General features: G+C 59.2%; 1 protein-coding gene across 3 annotated transcripts; it reads left to right on the plus strand.

Moving 5' to 3' along the window:
• Positions 1 to 9,039: 9,039 nt before the first annotated feature.
• LOC123594668 (melanoma-associated antigen 9-like) lies at positions 9,040 to 10,436 on the plus strand. 3 transcript variants are annotated; one of them, XM_045471536.1, is made up of 2 exons: positions 9,040 to 10,056; positions 10,174 to 10,436. In XM_045471536.1, exon 1 carries the CDS (start codon positions 9,209 to 9,211, stop codon positions 9,941 to 9,943), a length of 735 nt encoding a protein of 244 aa, XP_045327492.1. In that variant the 5' UTR covers positions 9,040 to 9,208; the 3' UTR covers positions 9,944 to 10,056; positions 10,174 to 10,436. The 3 variants fall into 3 exon arrangements, with proteins under 3 accessions (XP_045327492.1, XP_045327491.1, XP_045327493.1); XM_045471535.1 differs by having other exon boundaries at positions 10,200 to 10,436; XM_045471537.1 differs by having other exon boundaries at positions 10,203 to 10,436.
• The last annotated feature ends 3,003 nt before the right edge of the window (positions 10,437 to 13,439 follow it).

Consider the following 13,439-nt stretch of genomic DNA (forward strand, 5'->3'; position numbering starts at 1 on the left):
TGCAGTACACGGGAGGCTTCGTGGCTTCAGGGCTCTATCAACTTGGTCAGGTGGAACCTGGGCCCCTGACTCCATCTTCCACGGCCTAGGTTGGGCCTTTTCTGACACCTTCCCAGGGGACCGGGGCCCAGAGGAAATGGCCCAGACCCCGTGGAGCGCTCTGCACAGCCGCTGTGATGCGGGGCCCTCCGTGCCTGTTCCTGCTGTCCTGTTACATTGCAGAGCTGTAACGTCAAAGACGCTAAACCCCGCCCAGCTCCTGGTGGGTCACACACAACTTTCTTCCTTCCAAAATGTACACCCTGGGACCGGGTTCACATCGTGGTCTCCACTGTCCCCAAGGACTTCCTTAGTCTGGAAGGGGAGACGGAGCACCCAACTGGGACTCCACGTGGGAGCTGGGCTGGATGCGGGAGCCCCGGGAAGGGAATCGTGAGGGGGGCCGGGCCAGCAGTTAGGACTTCCGGAGACAGCGACCTCGAAGCCAGACCACAGGAGAGGGTAGCACGGGGTCTGACCCTGACACGGGCTCCAGGTGTGTCAGACAACAGTGCTGGCCAGACGAGCGGCAGGCCGGGCCAGGGGCCGGTGCCCGGCAGAGAGTGAGAAAAAGCGGCTGGAGGGCTGGAGGGCTGGAGGGCTGGAGGGCTGGTGGGTGCAGGCGAGGGTGAGGTGAATGCAGTGGCCAGCAGGGCTGGAGAAGGCAGGCCTGGGACGTGGCGAGGATTTGTGTCCACAATGGACGCTCTCCTTCTGGGCCGTGGCTGAGATAGACCCTCAGGGTGTGAGGTGACCCAACAGCAGGGGAAGGGTGGTGCCTTCGGGGGATGGGGACCAGGAAGGGGGTGGCTCCCGGGACACTGGGAGCAACGGTGGGGGGGGGACAGGGGGATGTTAAAGGATGGAGTCCAGGGGGTGGGGGTCGGGGCGGCCGAGGGCAAGGCCACAGAGCCAGGCTTGCCTGGTGGAGACGCCGGGCCTCGGGCCCTGTAACCTGGAGCTCGGCGCCCTCCCGGTGGGCACCAGGCTGTGTGGGAGCCGCAGAGAGTCAAGATTGAAATCGCTTTCCCTTCAGCGTGGCTGTCCTCCTGGCCTGGTCAGCTGTGCTCTGGGAGTCGCCCAGCCTGGGGTTTGGTCCCTGTAAGGCGGCGACACGTCTGGGTCATCTCTGGGGCCTTTGAAGCCCTGAGGGCCAGTCATTTCTCCCAGAGGGTCTCGAGCACAGAAGCTACCTGAGACAGACTCGTCTGAGCGGTGGTCACGGGTCCCAGGGTTGTAATGCTGGGACTGAGAAGGTTTAGCCAAGAGAGACTGGGATTTCCATCATGCCCTTCTTCATGTAGACTGAAGATGGCACGGTGGCTATTTCTTCTTCAGGGGACGAGCTGAGCCTCCTGCCCTAGACTGTTAACCCCAGTGGAGATTCGGGGACTCTTGAAACAAAGAACATAAGGCAACAGTCCTACAGAAGACTTCGGACCTAACAGTGCCTAAATCCAATCAAATCTCTGCCTGCTCTCTGTAGAGCGCCACACTGTGTCTTCATGAATCTTCTTCTCTCCCACATCCCTCCCACCAATAGGTCCTGTCCCTGTCAGTAACCAACAGAGCTCAGGGGCTCTCAAGGGCCACAGTGAAATACCGCTTCCACTCCTTAAAGAGCTCACTGAAGGGAAAATCCTTATGTGTGCAACTAAAGGAAGCTGAGATGCTGTGGAAGAAGAGATGCTAGGAGCCCCCTTCTGAGAAACCACCAATGACTTTGAAATGGTGGCTTTGTTTTACTTTTACCTCCCGTTTAAATCCTTATCCTCTCAGGGCACGGCCATACAAGACACGCTGACTTCTGGAATGAACACTTAGTAAACCTGTCTAGAAGCACACAGCCCACGGAGCAAGCCTGACTCTAGACCTGGGGTTCCGTCGAGGGTTCCAGCCATTGGACTGAAAGGCACCTTGGGAGACCCTCTCTCAGACCCTCTTGGTGTTCCCCTTTTAGACACAAAGTATGGACTCTCAGAGAGGGCCAATGACGCTCCTCAGTGGTGGAGCTGGCACAAGGAGCTAGGATCCTCGCAGGCGGGGCCCTTTCCTCCTATCCAGAGTGAAGATTAAGAACAAAGTTGTCCAGATGCCTAGAGAACACGTATCCCCAAATCCACTGTCCCATCCTCTCACCTATGGCGAAGATGACTTTCATTTGGGTTTTGTGCCACCCCACACCCAGACTCTCCTCTATTTTCAGATACTTCATATTGGTTCCATCTAGTCACGTCTAGCTAAACAAGTAGGAATGGTCCCTGGGAGTGAGTCTGTGTAAAGAAGGCCCTATGAAAAGTAGCCCCACAGTAAAGAACGTTATTCAGTGTATCTCCAATCAAGGTAATGGCAGGAGAGGACACACGGGGTGGGGTGGGAGTGGGCTCGGGACAAGAGAAGCAGGGTGGGCATGGCAGTGGACCCGTGAAGTGCTTTGTGTCAACAGAACGGAGTATATTCTGAACTTGCAAATCAAGTAATTAAAGGGGGAAATACCGAGGGAGATCCAATTTGCAAGCAGGAGGCCAGAAATCTGGGAGAGCGGAAGCGAAACCACCATATGGAAGAAAGGAAATAAGGCTTCAGAGGTAGGCTTGAGGGACCCTGAATCCAAGTGTCTGCAGAAGGTGATCTGCAAAGGACATACTCAAGTGCTCCCAAAGTGAGCAGGTCTTGGGCAATGAGAAGGTTTCCTATAGGGAACAAATGGAAACTAAAGGCAATCCCCTTGTGATCTGGAGAAGGATGAGCTGAGGAACATGGAGAAGCACAACAAGAGACTCTCAAGCACAGCGGAGGAAGCGGCCGTTCACGCCTAACACCGACGCATTGGGTAACGCTGTGTCTGAGGTGTTGTGGGTAAAATTGAGGTTGAGGAATAAGATGAATGCTCACACCGTGCTCCATCACAGCCCTACTCTGGGGACAACATGACCCGGGGGCAAGAAACCAGGACTTTTTGTTGAAAACAGGCCCAACTAACCAGCAGGAGGAGTTGGAAGAGACCAAAGAAAGAAATGGGGGGGCGGGTAGGCAGCAGGAAGAAACGGGGGGGGGGTTAACAACCAAACCCTACTCTGAGGAAACTTGACCTGGGGGCAAGAAGAGAGATTCTTTGAGCCTATCTGAGCAGGACCAACTAACCACCAGGAACAGTTGGAAGAAAACAAAGTGGGAAGTGAGTGGGCAGTAATAAAAGGGGGGCTACCAACTGGAGCACTGCTCTGAGGAGAACATGACCGTGGGGCAAGATAACAGGACTTTTTATTGGGGTCTCTCACAGCAGGACCTACTAACCAGCAAGAGTAATTGGAAGACACAAAAAGGGAAGTGAAGGTGGGGCAGTAATAATGGGCTACCAAGTGAGACACCACTCTGAGGACAACTTGATGTAGGGGGCAAAAAAAGCGGAGTCTTGGTTGCACACTATCTGAGCAGGACCAACTAACCAGAAGGAAGAGTGGGAAGAGACCAAAGACAGAAGTGTGGGGCACGCAAGAAAACCTAGGGCAAGTAAACAGGACTCTTTGTTGGGGCCTATCTGAGGAGGACATCTAACTAGGAGGAACAGTTAGAAGAGACCAAAGTGGGAAGTGTGTGTTGGGGGGTGGGAATAAGATGGGAGCTACGAACTGAGACACCACTCTGAGGACAACTTGACATAGGGGACAAGAAAATACGACTCTTTGATAGGGCCTATCTAAGCAGGACCAACTAAGCAGCAGGAACTGTTGGAAGAGACCAAAGCGGGAATTGGGTGGGGGCAGGAATAACGGGGGGCTAACAACTGACACCCTACTCTGGGGACAACTTGACCTAAGGAGCAATAAAACAAACAATACTCTTGGTGGGACCTATGTGAGCAGGACCAACTAACTCGCAGTAACAGTTGGAAGAGACCAAACCTGGAAGAGCGTTGGGGTCAGGGAAAAAAGTGGGGCTAAAAGTTGAAACCCGACTCTGGACAATTTGACCTGGTGGCAAGAAAATGACTCTTTGTTGGGGCCTATCTGAGCAGGACCAACTAACCGGGAGGAACAGTAGGAAGAGTCGGAAGCAGGAAGTGTGTGTGTTTGGGGGGGGGAGAAGCAGGAATAAAAGGGGGTACCAACTGAAACCTTAGTCTGAGGACAACTTGACCTGGAGGCAAGAAAACAGGACTCTTTGTTGAGGGCAATATAAGCAGGACCAAGTAACCGGCAGGAACAGATGGAAGAGACCAAAACGGAAAGTATGTGGGGGGCAGGAATTAAAGGGGTCCTACCAACTGAGCCCCAACTCAGAGGACAATTTGTCCTGGGCGCAAAAAAAACCAGGATTTTTTATTGGGGCCTATCTGAGCAAGACCAACCAACAAGCAGGAACATTTGGAAGAGACCCAAGCAGAAAGTGTGTGTGTGGGTGGGGGGCAGAAATCAAAGAGGAGGCTACCAACTAGGACCCTCCTCTGGAGACAACTTGACCTGCGGGGAAAGAAAACAGGAATCATGGTGCAGCCTATCTGAACAGGGCCAACTAACCAGCAGGAAGAGATGAAAGAGACCAAAGTGAGAAGTGTGGGGGGGGGAGCAATAAAAGGGGGGTTACAAACTTAAGGCCAACTCTGAGGACAACTTCACCTGGGCCAAGAAAACAGGACTTTTTGTTGGGCCTTATCTGAACAGGAACAACTAACCAACAGCAGCAGTTGAAAGAGACCAAACCAAGAAGTGTGTGTGTGGGGGGCGCGTGGTCAGCAGGTACAAAAGGGGGGTGCCAAATTAAACACAACTGTGAGGACAACTTGTCCTAGGCGCAGGAAAATAGGATTCTTTGTTGAGACATATACAAGCAGGACAAACTAACCTATAGGAAGAGTTGGAAGAGACCAAAGAAGGAAGGGGGAGGCAGGAATAAAAGGGGAGGCTACCACCTGAAATCCTACTCTGAGGTCAACTTGACCTAGTGGAATACAAATAGGACTCGTAGTTGGGGCCTATCTGAGCAGGACCAATTAACCAGCAGGAACAGGTTGAAAAGACCGAAGCAGGAAGTGTGGGGTGGGCAATAGGAATAAAAGGGGGGGCACCAACTGACTCCCTACTCTGATGACCACTTGACCTGGGGGAAAGAAAATAGGACTCTTTGTTGGGCCCTATCTGAGCAGGACCAAGTAACAAGCAGGAACCGTTGGAAGAGACCAAAGTAGACAGAGTGGGAGGGCAGGAAAAAAAAAGGGGGGGCTACCAAGTAAGACCCTAATCTGGGGACTACTTGATCTAGATGGTAAGAAAACAAGACTGTTTGTTCGGTCCTATCTGAGCAGGAGCAAATAACCAGCAAGAGCCTTTGGAAGAGAAACAAACGGGAATGGGGGGGAGATAAGAGGGGGGCTGCCAAATGGGACCCAATTCTGAGGACAACGTAACCTGGCGGCAAGATAATAGGACTCTTTGGGGGCCAATCTGAGTAGGACCAACTAACCAGGGGGAACAGTTGGAAGAGGCCAAAGCACGAACTGGGGGGCAGGAATAAAAGGGGGGGCTACCAGCTGAGACCATACTCTGAGAACAACTGGACAAAGCGGGCAAGTAAATTAAGACTCTTTTTTGGAGCCAATCTGAGTAGGGCCATCTAACCAGCAGGAAGAGTTGGAAGAGACCAAAGCAGGAAGTGTGGTGAGCAGGAATGAAAGGGGCCTAGTAACTGAGACCCTACTTGGAACACTACTTGACCCAGGGGGCAAGAAAACAGGACTCTTTATTGGGGCCTGTTGAGCAGGACCAACTACACATCAGGAATCGTTGGAAGAGACCAAACCGGTAAGTGGGTGGGAGCAGGAGTAATAGGGGGGCTGCCAACTGAGTCCCTACTCTGAGGACAACTTGTGTTGGGGACAAGGCAACAGAACTCTTTGCTGGGACATATCTGAGCATGACCAACAAACCAGTGATTACCGTTGGAAGAGACCAAAGCAAGAAATGTGTGTGTGTGTGTGGGGGGGGGGGCGGTGCGGCAGGAATAAACGGGGGAGGGGGGGCTACCAACTGCAAGAGTACTCTGAGGACAACTTGACATGGGGTCAAGAAAATAGAACACTTTGTTGGGGCCCTGTCGGAGCAGAACCAACCAACCAGCAAGAACAGCTAGAAGAGACCAAAGCAAGAAGAGAGGGGGGAGGAATAGAAGGGGGGCTACCAACTGAGACACTCCTCTGAAGACAACTTGTCCTAGGAGCAAGAAAACAGGAGGCTTTGTTCAGGCCTATCTGAGCAGGACCAAGTAACCAGCAGGAACAGTTGGAAGAGAGAAAAGTCGGAAGTGTGTGTGGCGGGGCGGCAGGAATAATAGCGGGGACGGGCCCAGGCTCTTCTGCAGCAGGTGTCGGGACTTCATGGAGATCCGCAGGGCCCATCCCGCCCCGGGGAGAGGAGATCAGCCTGGGCCGCGGTGCCGGGGTACGTGTAGAGGGTGGCCGCAGGCCCCGTCCACTCAACTGTGCCTCGGGGATCTGAGGAAGCTGAGGACCTTGGGGTGAGGGACAGGATCCTAGGTCAGGAAAGGGCAGGGACACAGGACGGGGCCACGGTGTCCAGGTGGGGGTCAGAGGGAGGACTGAGGGACTCAGGTCCCCAGGACAGAGGGGACGTCCCAAAGTTCAAGACCTCACGCCTTCTGAGAAGGGCCCTTGGGAGGCATGGGGACTCGCGGAGGAGAGTCGGGCCAGGCTTCCGCAGCCGGGTCTCAGAGACACCGGAGGAGGCGCAGGGGGCGGGGGGTGGCTGGGACACCTCAGGTGGGCAGAGGGCAGGGCCCGTGTCCCGGGGCGATTCCTAATGAGGAACAGAGGGACCTGCAGGCAAAGGAGCCTGGACCCCACAACAGAGTCAGTCCGCGCAGGGCCCCGGGAGGGATGGGGACACTGGGCGAGGCTGGACTTGGGCATGCGGGTCTCGGATCACCTGGACGGGGGAGTGGGGGTCGGATGGGTGAGCCGGGGAGAACCGAGGACCCGCTGTCTGTCGGGAGCAGCCGCTCCGGTGGGCAGAGGGGAGGAGGGCCCAGGTGCTGTCAGGAGACCAGGTCCACCCCAGCCCAGAGCTACGAAGTCAGTCCGTGCCGCAGGCCCGGGGTGCCCCTGCATCGGGTGGCCAGAGGTGGCGGGCACCCCGTCACTGAGCCTGGGCGGTGCGTCCCACAGACCTTCGGACCCCGGTCTGAGGGGCACGAGTTCCCATCGTCAGCGGCCACGCGCACAGGCCATCCCCGGGGTGCAGGAGGCCACGGAGCGAACACCGAGGGAGGGACTCTGGCCCCCAGAAGGCAGGCCCCGGGCCTGAAGGCGACCCCTAGCGGCAGCCTAGGGAAGCCCCTAGTGGGAATGAGGCCCCGCGGGGTGTCTGGACTTCCGCATCGCATCCGGGTCTCAAGAGACTGGCGGGGCGGGGCGGGGCGGGGCGGGGCGAGGCGAGGGGGCCTCGCGTCGGCGTCAGCGTTGGCGTCAGCGTCGGCGTCGGCGTCGGCGTTGGCTTCGGCGTCTTCCGGCCGCGCCTCGAATCCCGTCAGGCGCGGGAAGGGCGCAGAGCCTCGTGGGCTTCGAGGTGAGGCCCAGAGGGAGGAGCGAGGGAGCCGGGACCCAGAGGGGAATGAGTCCGGCGGTGGGGGCGGCGGTGGAGGCCGCAGGGTGGCGCGACCACGACGACTGTGACCAGGGCGTGAGGCGTGGGCGGACTCGGGCTCTGCGTCCCAGCCCGACTGAGAGCTGGTTGCGCGCGAGGAGCCGGCGTCAGGCGGCAGAGGCCGAGGCCCAGGCCGCCCAGGGAGTCCGGATGGGGACGAGAGGATAGGGCTGAGGGACCCCAAGGAAGCCATGTGAGCCCCCCGCCATCGGCCCCGGGCCTCCCCGGACTTGGTCGCCTCGTGCGACGCCAGCCGCCTTGGCCCGGACCTCGCCGGGCCGTGAGGGTTCTGGTGGGAGGCAGCGGGCCCGGGGCTCCCCGGGAGAGCCCTGCGGGAGGACGGCCGGAGGCCCCTTGGACCCCAGCCCCGGGGCCGCCCTCGGAAAGCCGCCCCCGCGGTGGGTCTGGGCGACGGGAGGGCCTTGGTGTGCGGGGCTGGACCCCGGTCAGCCGAGGCGGGATCCCGGGCCCTGGCCGGGGTGCAGGGGAGAGAGGAGGCGCTGCCTCCCAGCCCAGGACACCTGCGTAGGGCCCAGGCCTGCCCTGCCGCTCGGGTCCGCTCTGGCTGTCAGCGGAGGCCCAGAAAGGGCAGGCCCAGGCTGGATGGGGGGTGGGGGGTGGGGGCTCCCGGGGCGGGGCCGCCCAGAGTCCTGGCCGGAATCTCCTGGCCGCAGTGGGGGGTGGGGGCCCGGGGCGATGCTCGAGGTCTGCACCCACCCTGAGACCCTGAGGCGCCCCCTCCCTCCCTCCCTCCCTCCCTCCATCCCTCCCTCTTCCAGGGGCTCTGCGAGCTCTGCAGTTGAGGCCTTGGTCTGAGGCAGGAGTCCTGAGGTCACAGAGCAGAGGAGGCGCGGCCGCGTGCCAGTCGGTTGTCCAGGCGAGGTGCGTGCTCCACGCGTGGGACCGGGGGCTCGCCCATCCCACCCCAGAGGGGACCCCTCGGCCCCCAACCCCCATGCGGCCCCGCTCTCAGGCCTGGGAGGTCGGGCTCTGGGTGGGCTGGGCCTCCCCGTGAGGAGCCACCCCTCTTCTGTCTTCAGGGTCTGGCGACCATCATGTCCCTGGGTGAGAGGAGTGTGTTCTGCAAGCTTAAGGAGGAGCCAAGAGAGGTCCCGCTGCCATGGGATGCACTGCTGCCAGAGCCTGAGGACAGGGAGGTGGAGGAGGTGGAGTTGGAGGAGGAGGAGGTGGATTTGGAGGAGGAGGCGGTGGAGGAGTTGGAGTCGGAGGAGGAGGAGTTGGAGTCGGAGGAAGAGGAGTTGGAGGTGGAGTTGGAGGTGGAGGAGGTGGAGTCGGAGGAAGAGGAGGAGTTGGAGGAGGAGGTGGAGTTGGAGGAGGAGAAAGCAGAGGAGGAGGAGGGGGGTTACCCATCTCCCTCCTCCTCCTCCTCTTCCTCCCCGTCCTCCTCCTGCTCTGTCCTCATTGTGGTCCCCCTGGAGGAGGGGTCTGCTGGTGCCGGGTCCCCGAGTCCTCCCCAGAGCCCTCGGAGCACCTGCCCCTCCCCCAGTGCCATGGCAGGCGCTCCGGGGAGCCAGTCCCACCAGGGCTCCAGCAGCCCCGATGAGGAGGGGTCGAGCACCTGGGGGGCCCCGGCAGGGGCCCAGGCCTCGCTCCCAGATGCGCTCCGCGTGAAGGTGGCCGCCCTGGTGCTGCTTCTGCTCCTCAAGTATCGCACCAAGCAGCTGACCACGCGGGCGGAGATGCTGGCGGCGGTTAGCCAAGATGACCAGGACCGCTTCCCCGTGATCTTCCGCCGAGCCTGCGAGTATCTGCAGCTGGTCTTTGGAGTCGACGTGAAGGAAGTGGACCCCCGCGAGCACTCCTACGTCCTGGTCAGCATCCTGGGCCTCAGCTGCGATGGGACGCCGAGTGGTAGGGACGGCATGCCCAAGACCGGCCTCCTGGTGCTGGTCCTGTGGGTGATCCTCCTGGAGGACGACCGTGCCCCTGAGGAGGCGGTGTGGGAAGCGCTGGGGATCATGGGGGTGTATGCCGGCAGGGAGCACGTATTCTATGGGGAGCCCAGGGAGCTGCTGACCGAAGTCTGGGTGCAGGAAGGGTACCTGGAGTACCGGCAGGTGCCCGGCAGCGAGCCCGCACGCTACGAGTTCCTGTGGGGTCCCAGGGCCCACGCAGAAACCAGCGGCGTGCAAGTGCTGCAGCACATCCTCGCGGTCAACAGCAGGCAGCCCGGGTCTCCGTGTCTGTCCGAAGAGGCTGTGAGCCATGAGGAAGAGCGGGCCTGAGCCCGAGGGGCAGCCGGGCCCGTTCCCACCTGGGGTCGAGCAGCTTCTCCTGCGGGGCACGAAGCCAGGCCACTTCTCCCCTGCGAGTGCGAGCAGAGCGGGCGCTGGGCGTTGTGAGTAGTGGAGGGCCAGGGCGGCTTGGGGCAAAGCGGGGCCAAGCGCACGTTTGGGTGGGTTCTTGTTCTCTGTCTACGTGGCCTCGGAAATCGATCTTTGTTTCCTCGAGGAAGTTTTCAGATGTTGTTCCTTGTCATAGAAGGTTTCGTGAGCTTCGGGCTCAGTGTGGGAGTGGCACCCACGCCACAGGCGTTCAAGAGTCAGCGTTTTGCCGTTTGGTGCAACGAGCTGGGAACCCTTCCGTCCTCGTTCGGGATCCAGAAGGGAATCGCGGTGCCTGGGCTGGGCACAGACAGGGATGTCTTGCCAACGTGAAGACCTTGGCAGTAAACGGATGGTTTCAGGACATGGAGAAATAAAAGATGTTCGTTCTTGCTTCTTGTCCCTTGTCATCTGTCATTCTGGACATGGGACATAGAGATGTGTGCCTGCCTTTGCTTGGGTCTCCAAGAAAGGAGGAGACACTCGATCTGAGCAGAGGTCCCCAGCTCACTGGGACATTTGTGGCCGGACATTCGCTGAGCTCTGCTCACTCTCGGAAGGGCCCTGTGTTGGCAGTGAGGACACTAGGAGAGGCAGGACACGTCCCACCCATAGGTGAGTATCTAGCAGCTGCGGTCCCCATGGGAAGGCAGGGAAAGGTCCCCTAAGAGGAGCAGAAGAAATGAAAGAAGGCTGAGGCGGTGGGGCTCCAGGGGGGGAGCCCTGCAGTGGCGATGCCCTGCCCGAGCCAGGCTGGCCTGGGATCTCTGTTCAGTGCGATGCCTTCTGGGCAGCTGATCACAATGTAGCGGGGAGGGGACAGTGGCTGCGGTGTGCTCCCTGCCTCTGTCTCCAGGAAGTCGGGGAGTGAGAGCCTGGATCTGAGGCGCACAGACTCAGCTGTGCAGAGGGCGGGGGCACGGCCCGAGCCGGTCAGAGTCAAGGTGAGGATCCCGGAAAGGATGGTGACAGAGGTGGGGGCCTCGGTCTGGGATGCCTGGTTCGGGCCGGCAGAGAGAAGGGGCCCGGCCGGGCAGCAAGGCGTGCACGTCGACATGTGAGGGAGCACGGCCGGCCCCCCATCCCGGAATGCAGGTCAGTCCAGCCGGCAGCCCGAGAGACCCCGGCAGGGTGGTCAGGCGGAGCCCTTCTCCCAGCGGGGCTAAGGGTGGTAGACTCGGGGCCCCAGAGGGACGGGCCCAGGCTCTTCCTGGAGCTGGTGTCTGGACCTGAGGGAGGGCGGTAGGGCCTACTACACCCACCCACCCTGGGTAGAGGCGCTCAGGCCCCGCTGAGGCCGGGGTTTCTGGAGGGGGCGGCCGCAGGCTGCGTCCACTCAACTGTACCTCGGGGGTTTGAGGGAGCTGAGGACCTTGGGGTGAGGGACAGGATCCCAGGTCAGAAAGGGCAGGGGCACGGGCCGGGCTAGGGAGTCCAGGTGGGGACATGGGGGGAGGACCGAAGGACTCAGGTCCCTAGGACACACAGAAGGGACCTGCCGGAGTTCGGGCACCCGCGTCCTTCTGTGAAGGTCCAGGGGCAGGATGGGCATTTGGGTGGACGAGTCGGGCCAGACTTCCACAGCGGAGTCTCACAGACACGGGGTGTGTGTGTGTGGGTTGGGGGAGGCGGCTGGGACACCTCAAGTGGGCAGAGGGCAGGGCCTGGGTCCTGTGGCCATTCTTGGCGAGGATGCAGAAGGAGGACAGAGGGAGCCTGGGCCCCTCAACAGAGTCAGTCCGAGCCTTCCGAATGCCTGCCCCTCCCCCGCTGACATGGCAGGTGCTCCGTGGAGCCAGTCCGATGAGGACCCCAGCAGCCCCGATGAGGAGGGGTCCAGCACCAGAGGGGCCCCAGAAGGAGCCCAGCCCTCGCTCCCAGATGCATTCGGCATGAGGCTGGCTGACCTGGTGGCATTCCTGCTCCTCAAGTATCGCACTCAGCAGCCGACCGACCACACAGGCGGAGATGCTGGCGGCGGTCAGCCAAGATGACCAGGACCACGTCTCCGTGATCTTCCGCCAAGCCTGCGAGTATCTGCAGCTGGTCTTTGGTGTTGACGTGAAGGAAGCGGACGCCAGAGACCACTCCTTCTTCCTGGTCACCATCCATGGCCTGATATGTGATGGGATGCTAAGCAGTAGGCAGGGCATGCCCACGGCCAGCCTCCTGGTGCTGGTCTTGGGGGTGGTCCTCCTGGAGAACAACTGTGCCCCTGAGGAGGAGGTGTGGAACGTGCGGGCTACCAACTGACACCTACTCTGATGACAACGTGAGCTAGGGGCAAGAAATCAGGACGCGTTATCAGGGCATACGTGAGCAGCACCAACTAACCAGCAGGATCAGTTGGAAGAGACCAAAGTGGGAAGCGTGTGGCCACCATGAATGAAAGGGGAGCTAACAACTGAAAACCAACTCTGAGGACAACGTGACTTGGGGGCAAGAAAACAGGACTTTCTTTTGGGGCTTATCTGAGCAGGACCAACTAACCAGATGGAACAGTTGGAAAAGACCAAAGCAGAAAGGGGGGGGGCTACCAACTGGGATCCTACTCTGAGGACCACTTGATCTAGTGGACAAGAAAACAGGAGTCTTTGCTCGGGCCTAAATGCGCAGGACCAACTAACCAGCAGGAATATTTGGTGGAGACCAAAGATGGGAGTGTGTGCTGGGGAGGGGTGGCTGGAATAAAACGGGGGCTACCAACTGGAACCCTACTCTGAGGACAACTTGACCTGGGGGAAAGATACAAGGACTCATTGTTGTGGCCTATTTGAAGAGGACCAACTAACCGGCAGGAGCACGTGGAAGAGACCGAGGCGGAACTTTGTTGGCGGTAGGAATAAACGGGGGGCTACCCACTGAGAAAGTACTCTGAGGGCAACTTGAACTGGGGGCAAGAGAACAGGACTCTTTGTTGGGGCCTATCTGAGCAGGAACACCTAATCAGCAGGACCAGTAGGAAGAGACCAAAGCAGAAACTGTGAGGGGGGCAGCAGGAATAAAAGGGGGGCAACCACCTGAAACCATTCTCTGAGTAGAACTGTACCTGGGGGCAAGAAAAAAGGACTCTTTGTTGGGGCCTATCTGTGCCGGAGCAACTAACCAGCATTAACATTTTGAAGAGACCAATGCAGGAAGTGGGGGAAACGAATAAAAGGGAAGGCAACCATCTGAGACCCTATCCTGAACACCATTTGACCCGGTGGCAAGAAACCAGGACTACTGGTGCGTGTCTATCTGAGCAGGACCAAGTAAGAAGGAGGAACAGTTGGAGGAGACCACAGCGGGAAGAGTGGGGAAGGGAACAAAGGGGGACTAAAACCTGAAACCCTACTTTGAAGACACCTTGACCTGGGGCATGAAAATAGGACTCTTTCTTGGGGCCTATCTGAGC

The sequence above is a fragment of the Leopardus geoffroyi genome, chromosome X (genome assembly GCF_018350155.1).
Source record: "Leopardus geoffroyi isolate Oge1 chromosome X, O.geoffroyi_Oge1_pat1.0, whole genome shotgun sequence".
Classification (NCBI taxonomy): Eukaryota; Metazoa; Chordata; class Mammalia; order Carnivora; family Felidae; genus Leopardus; species Leopardus geoffroyi.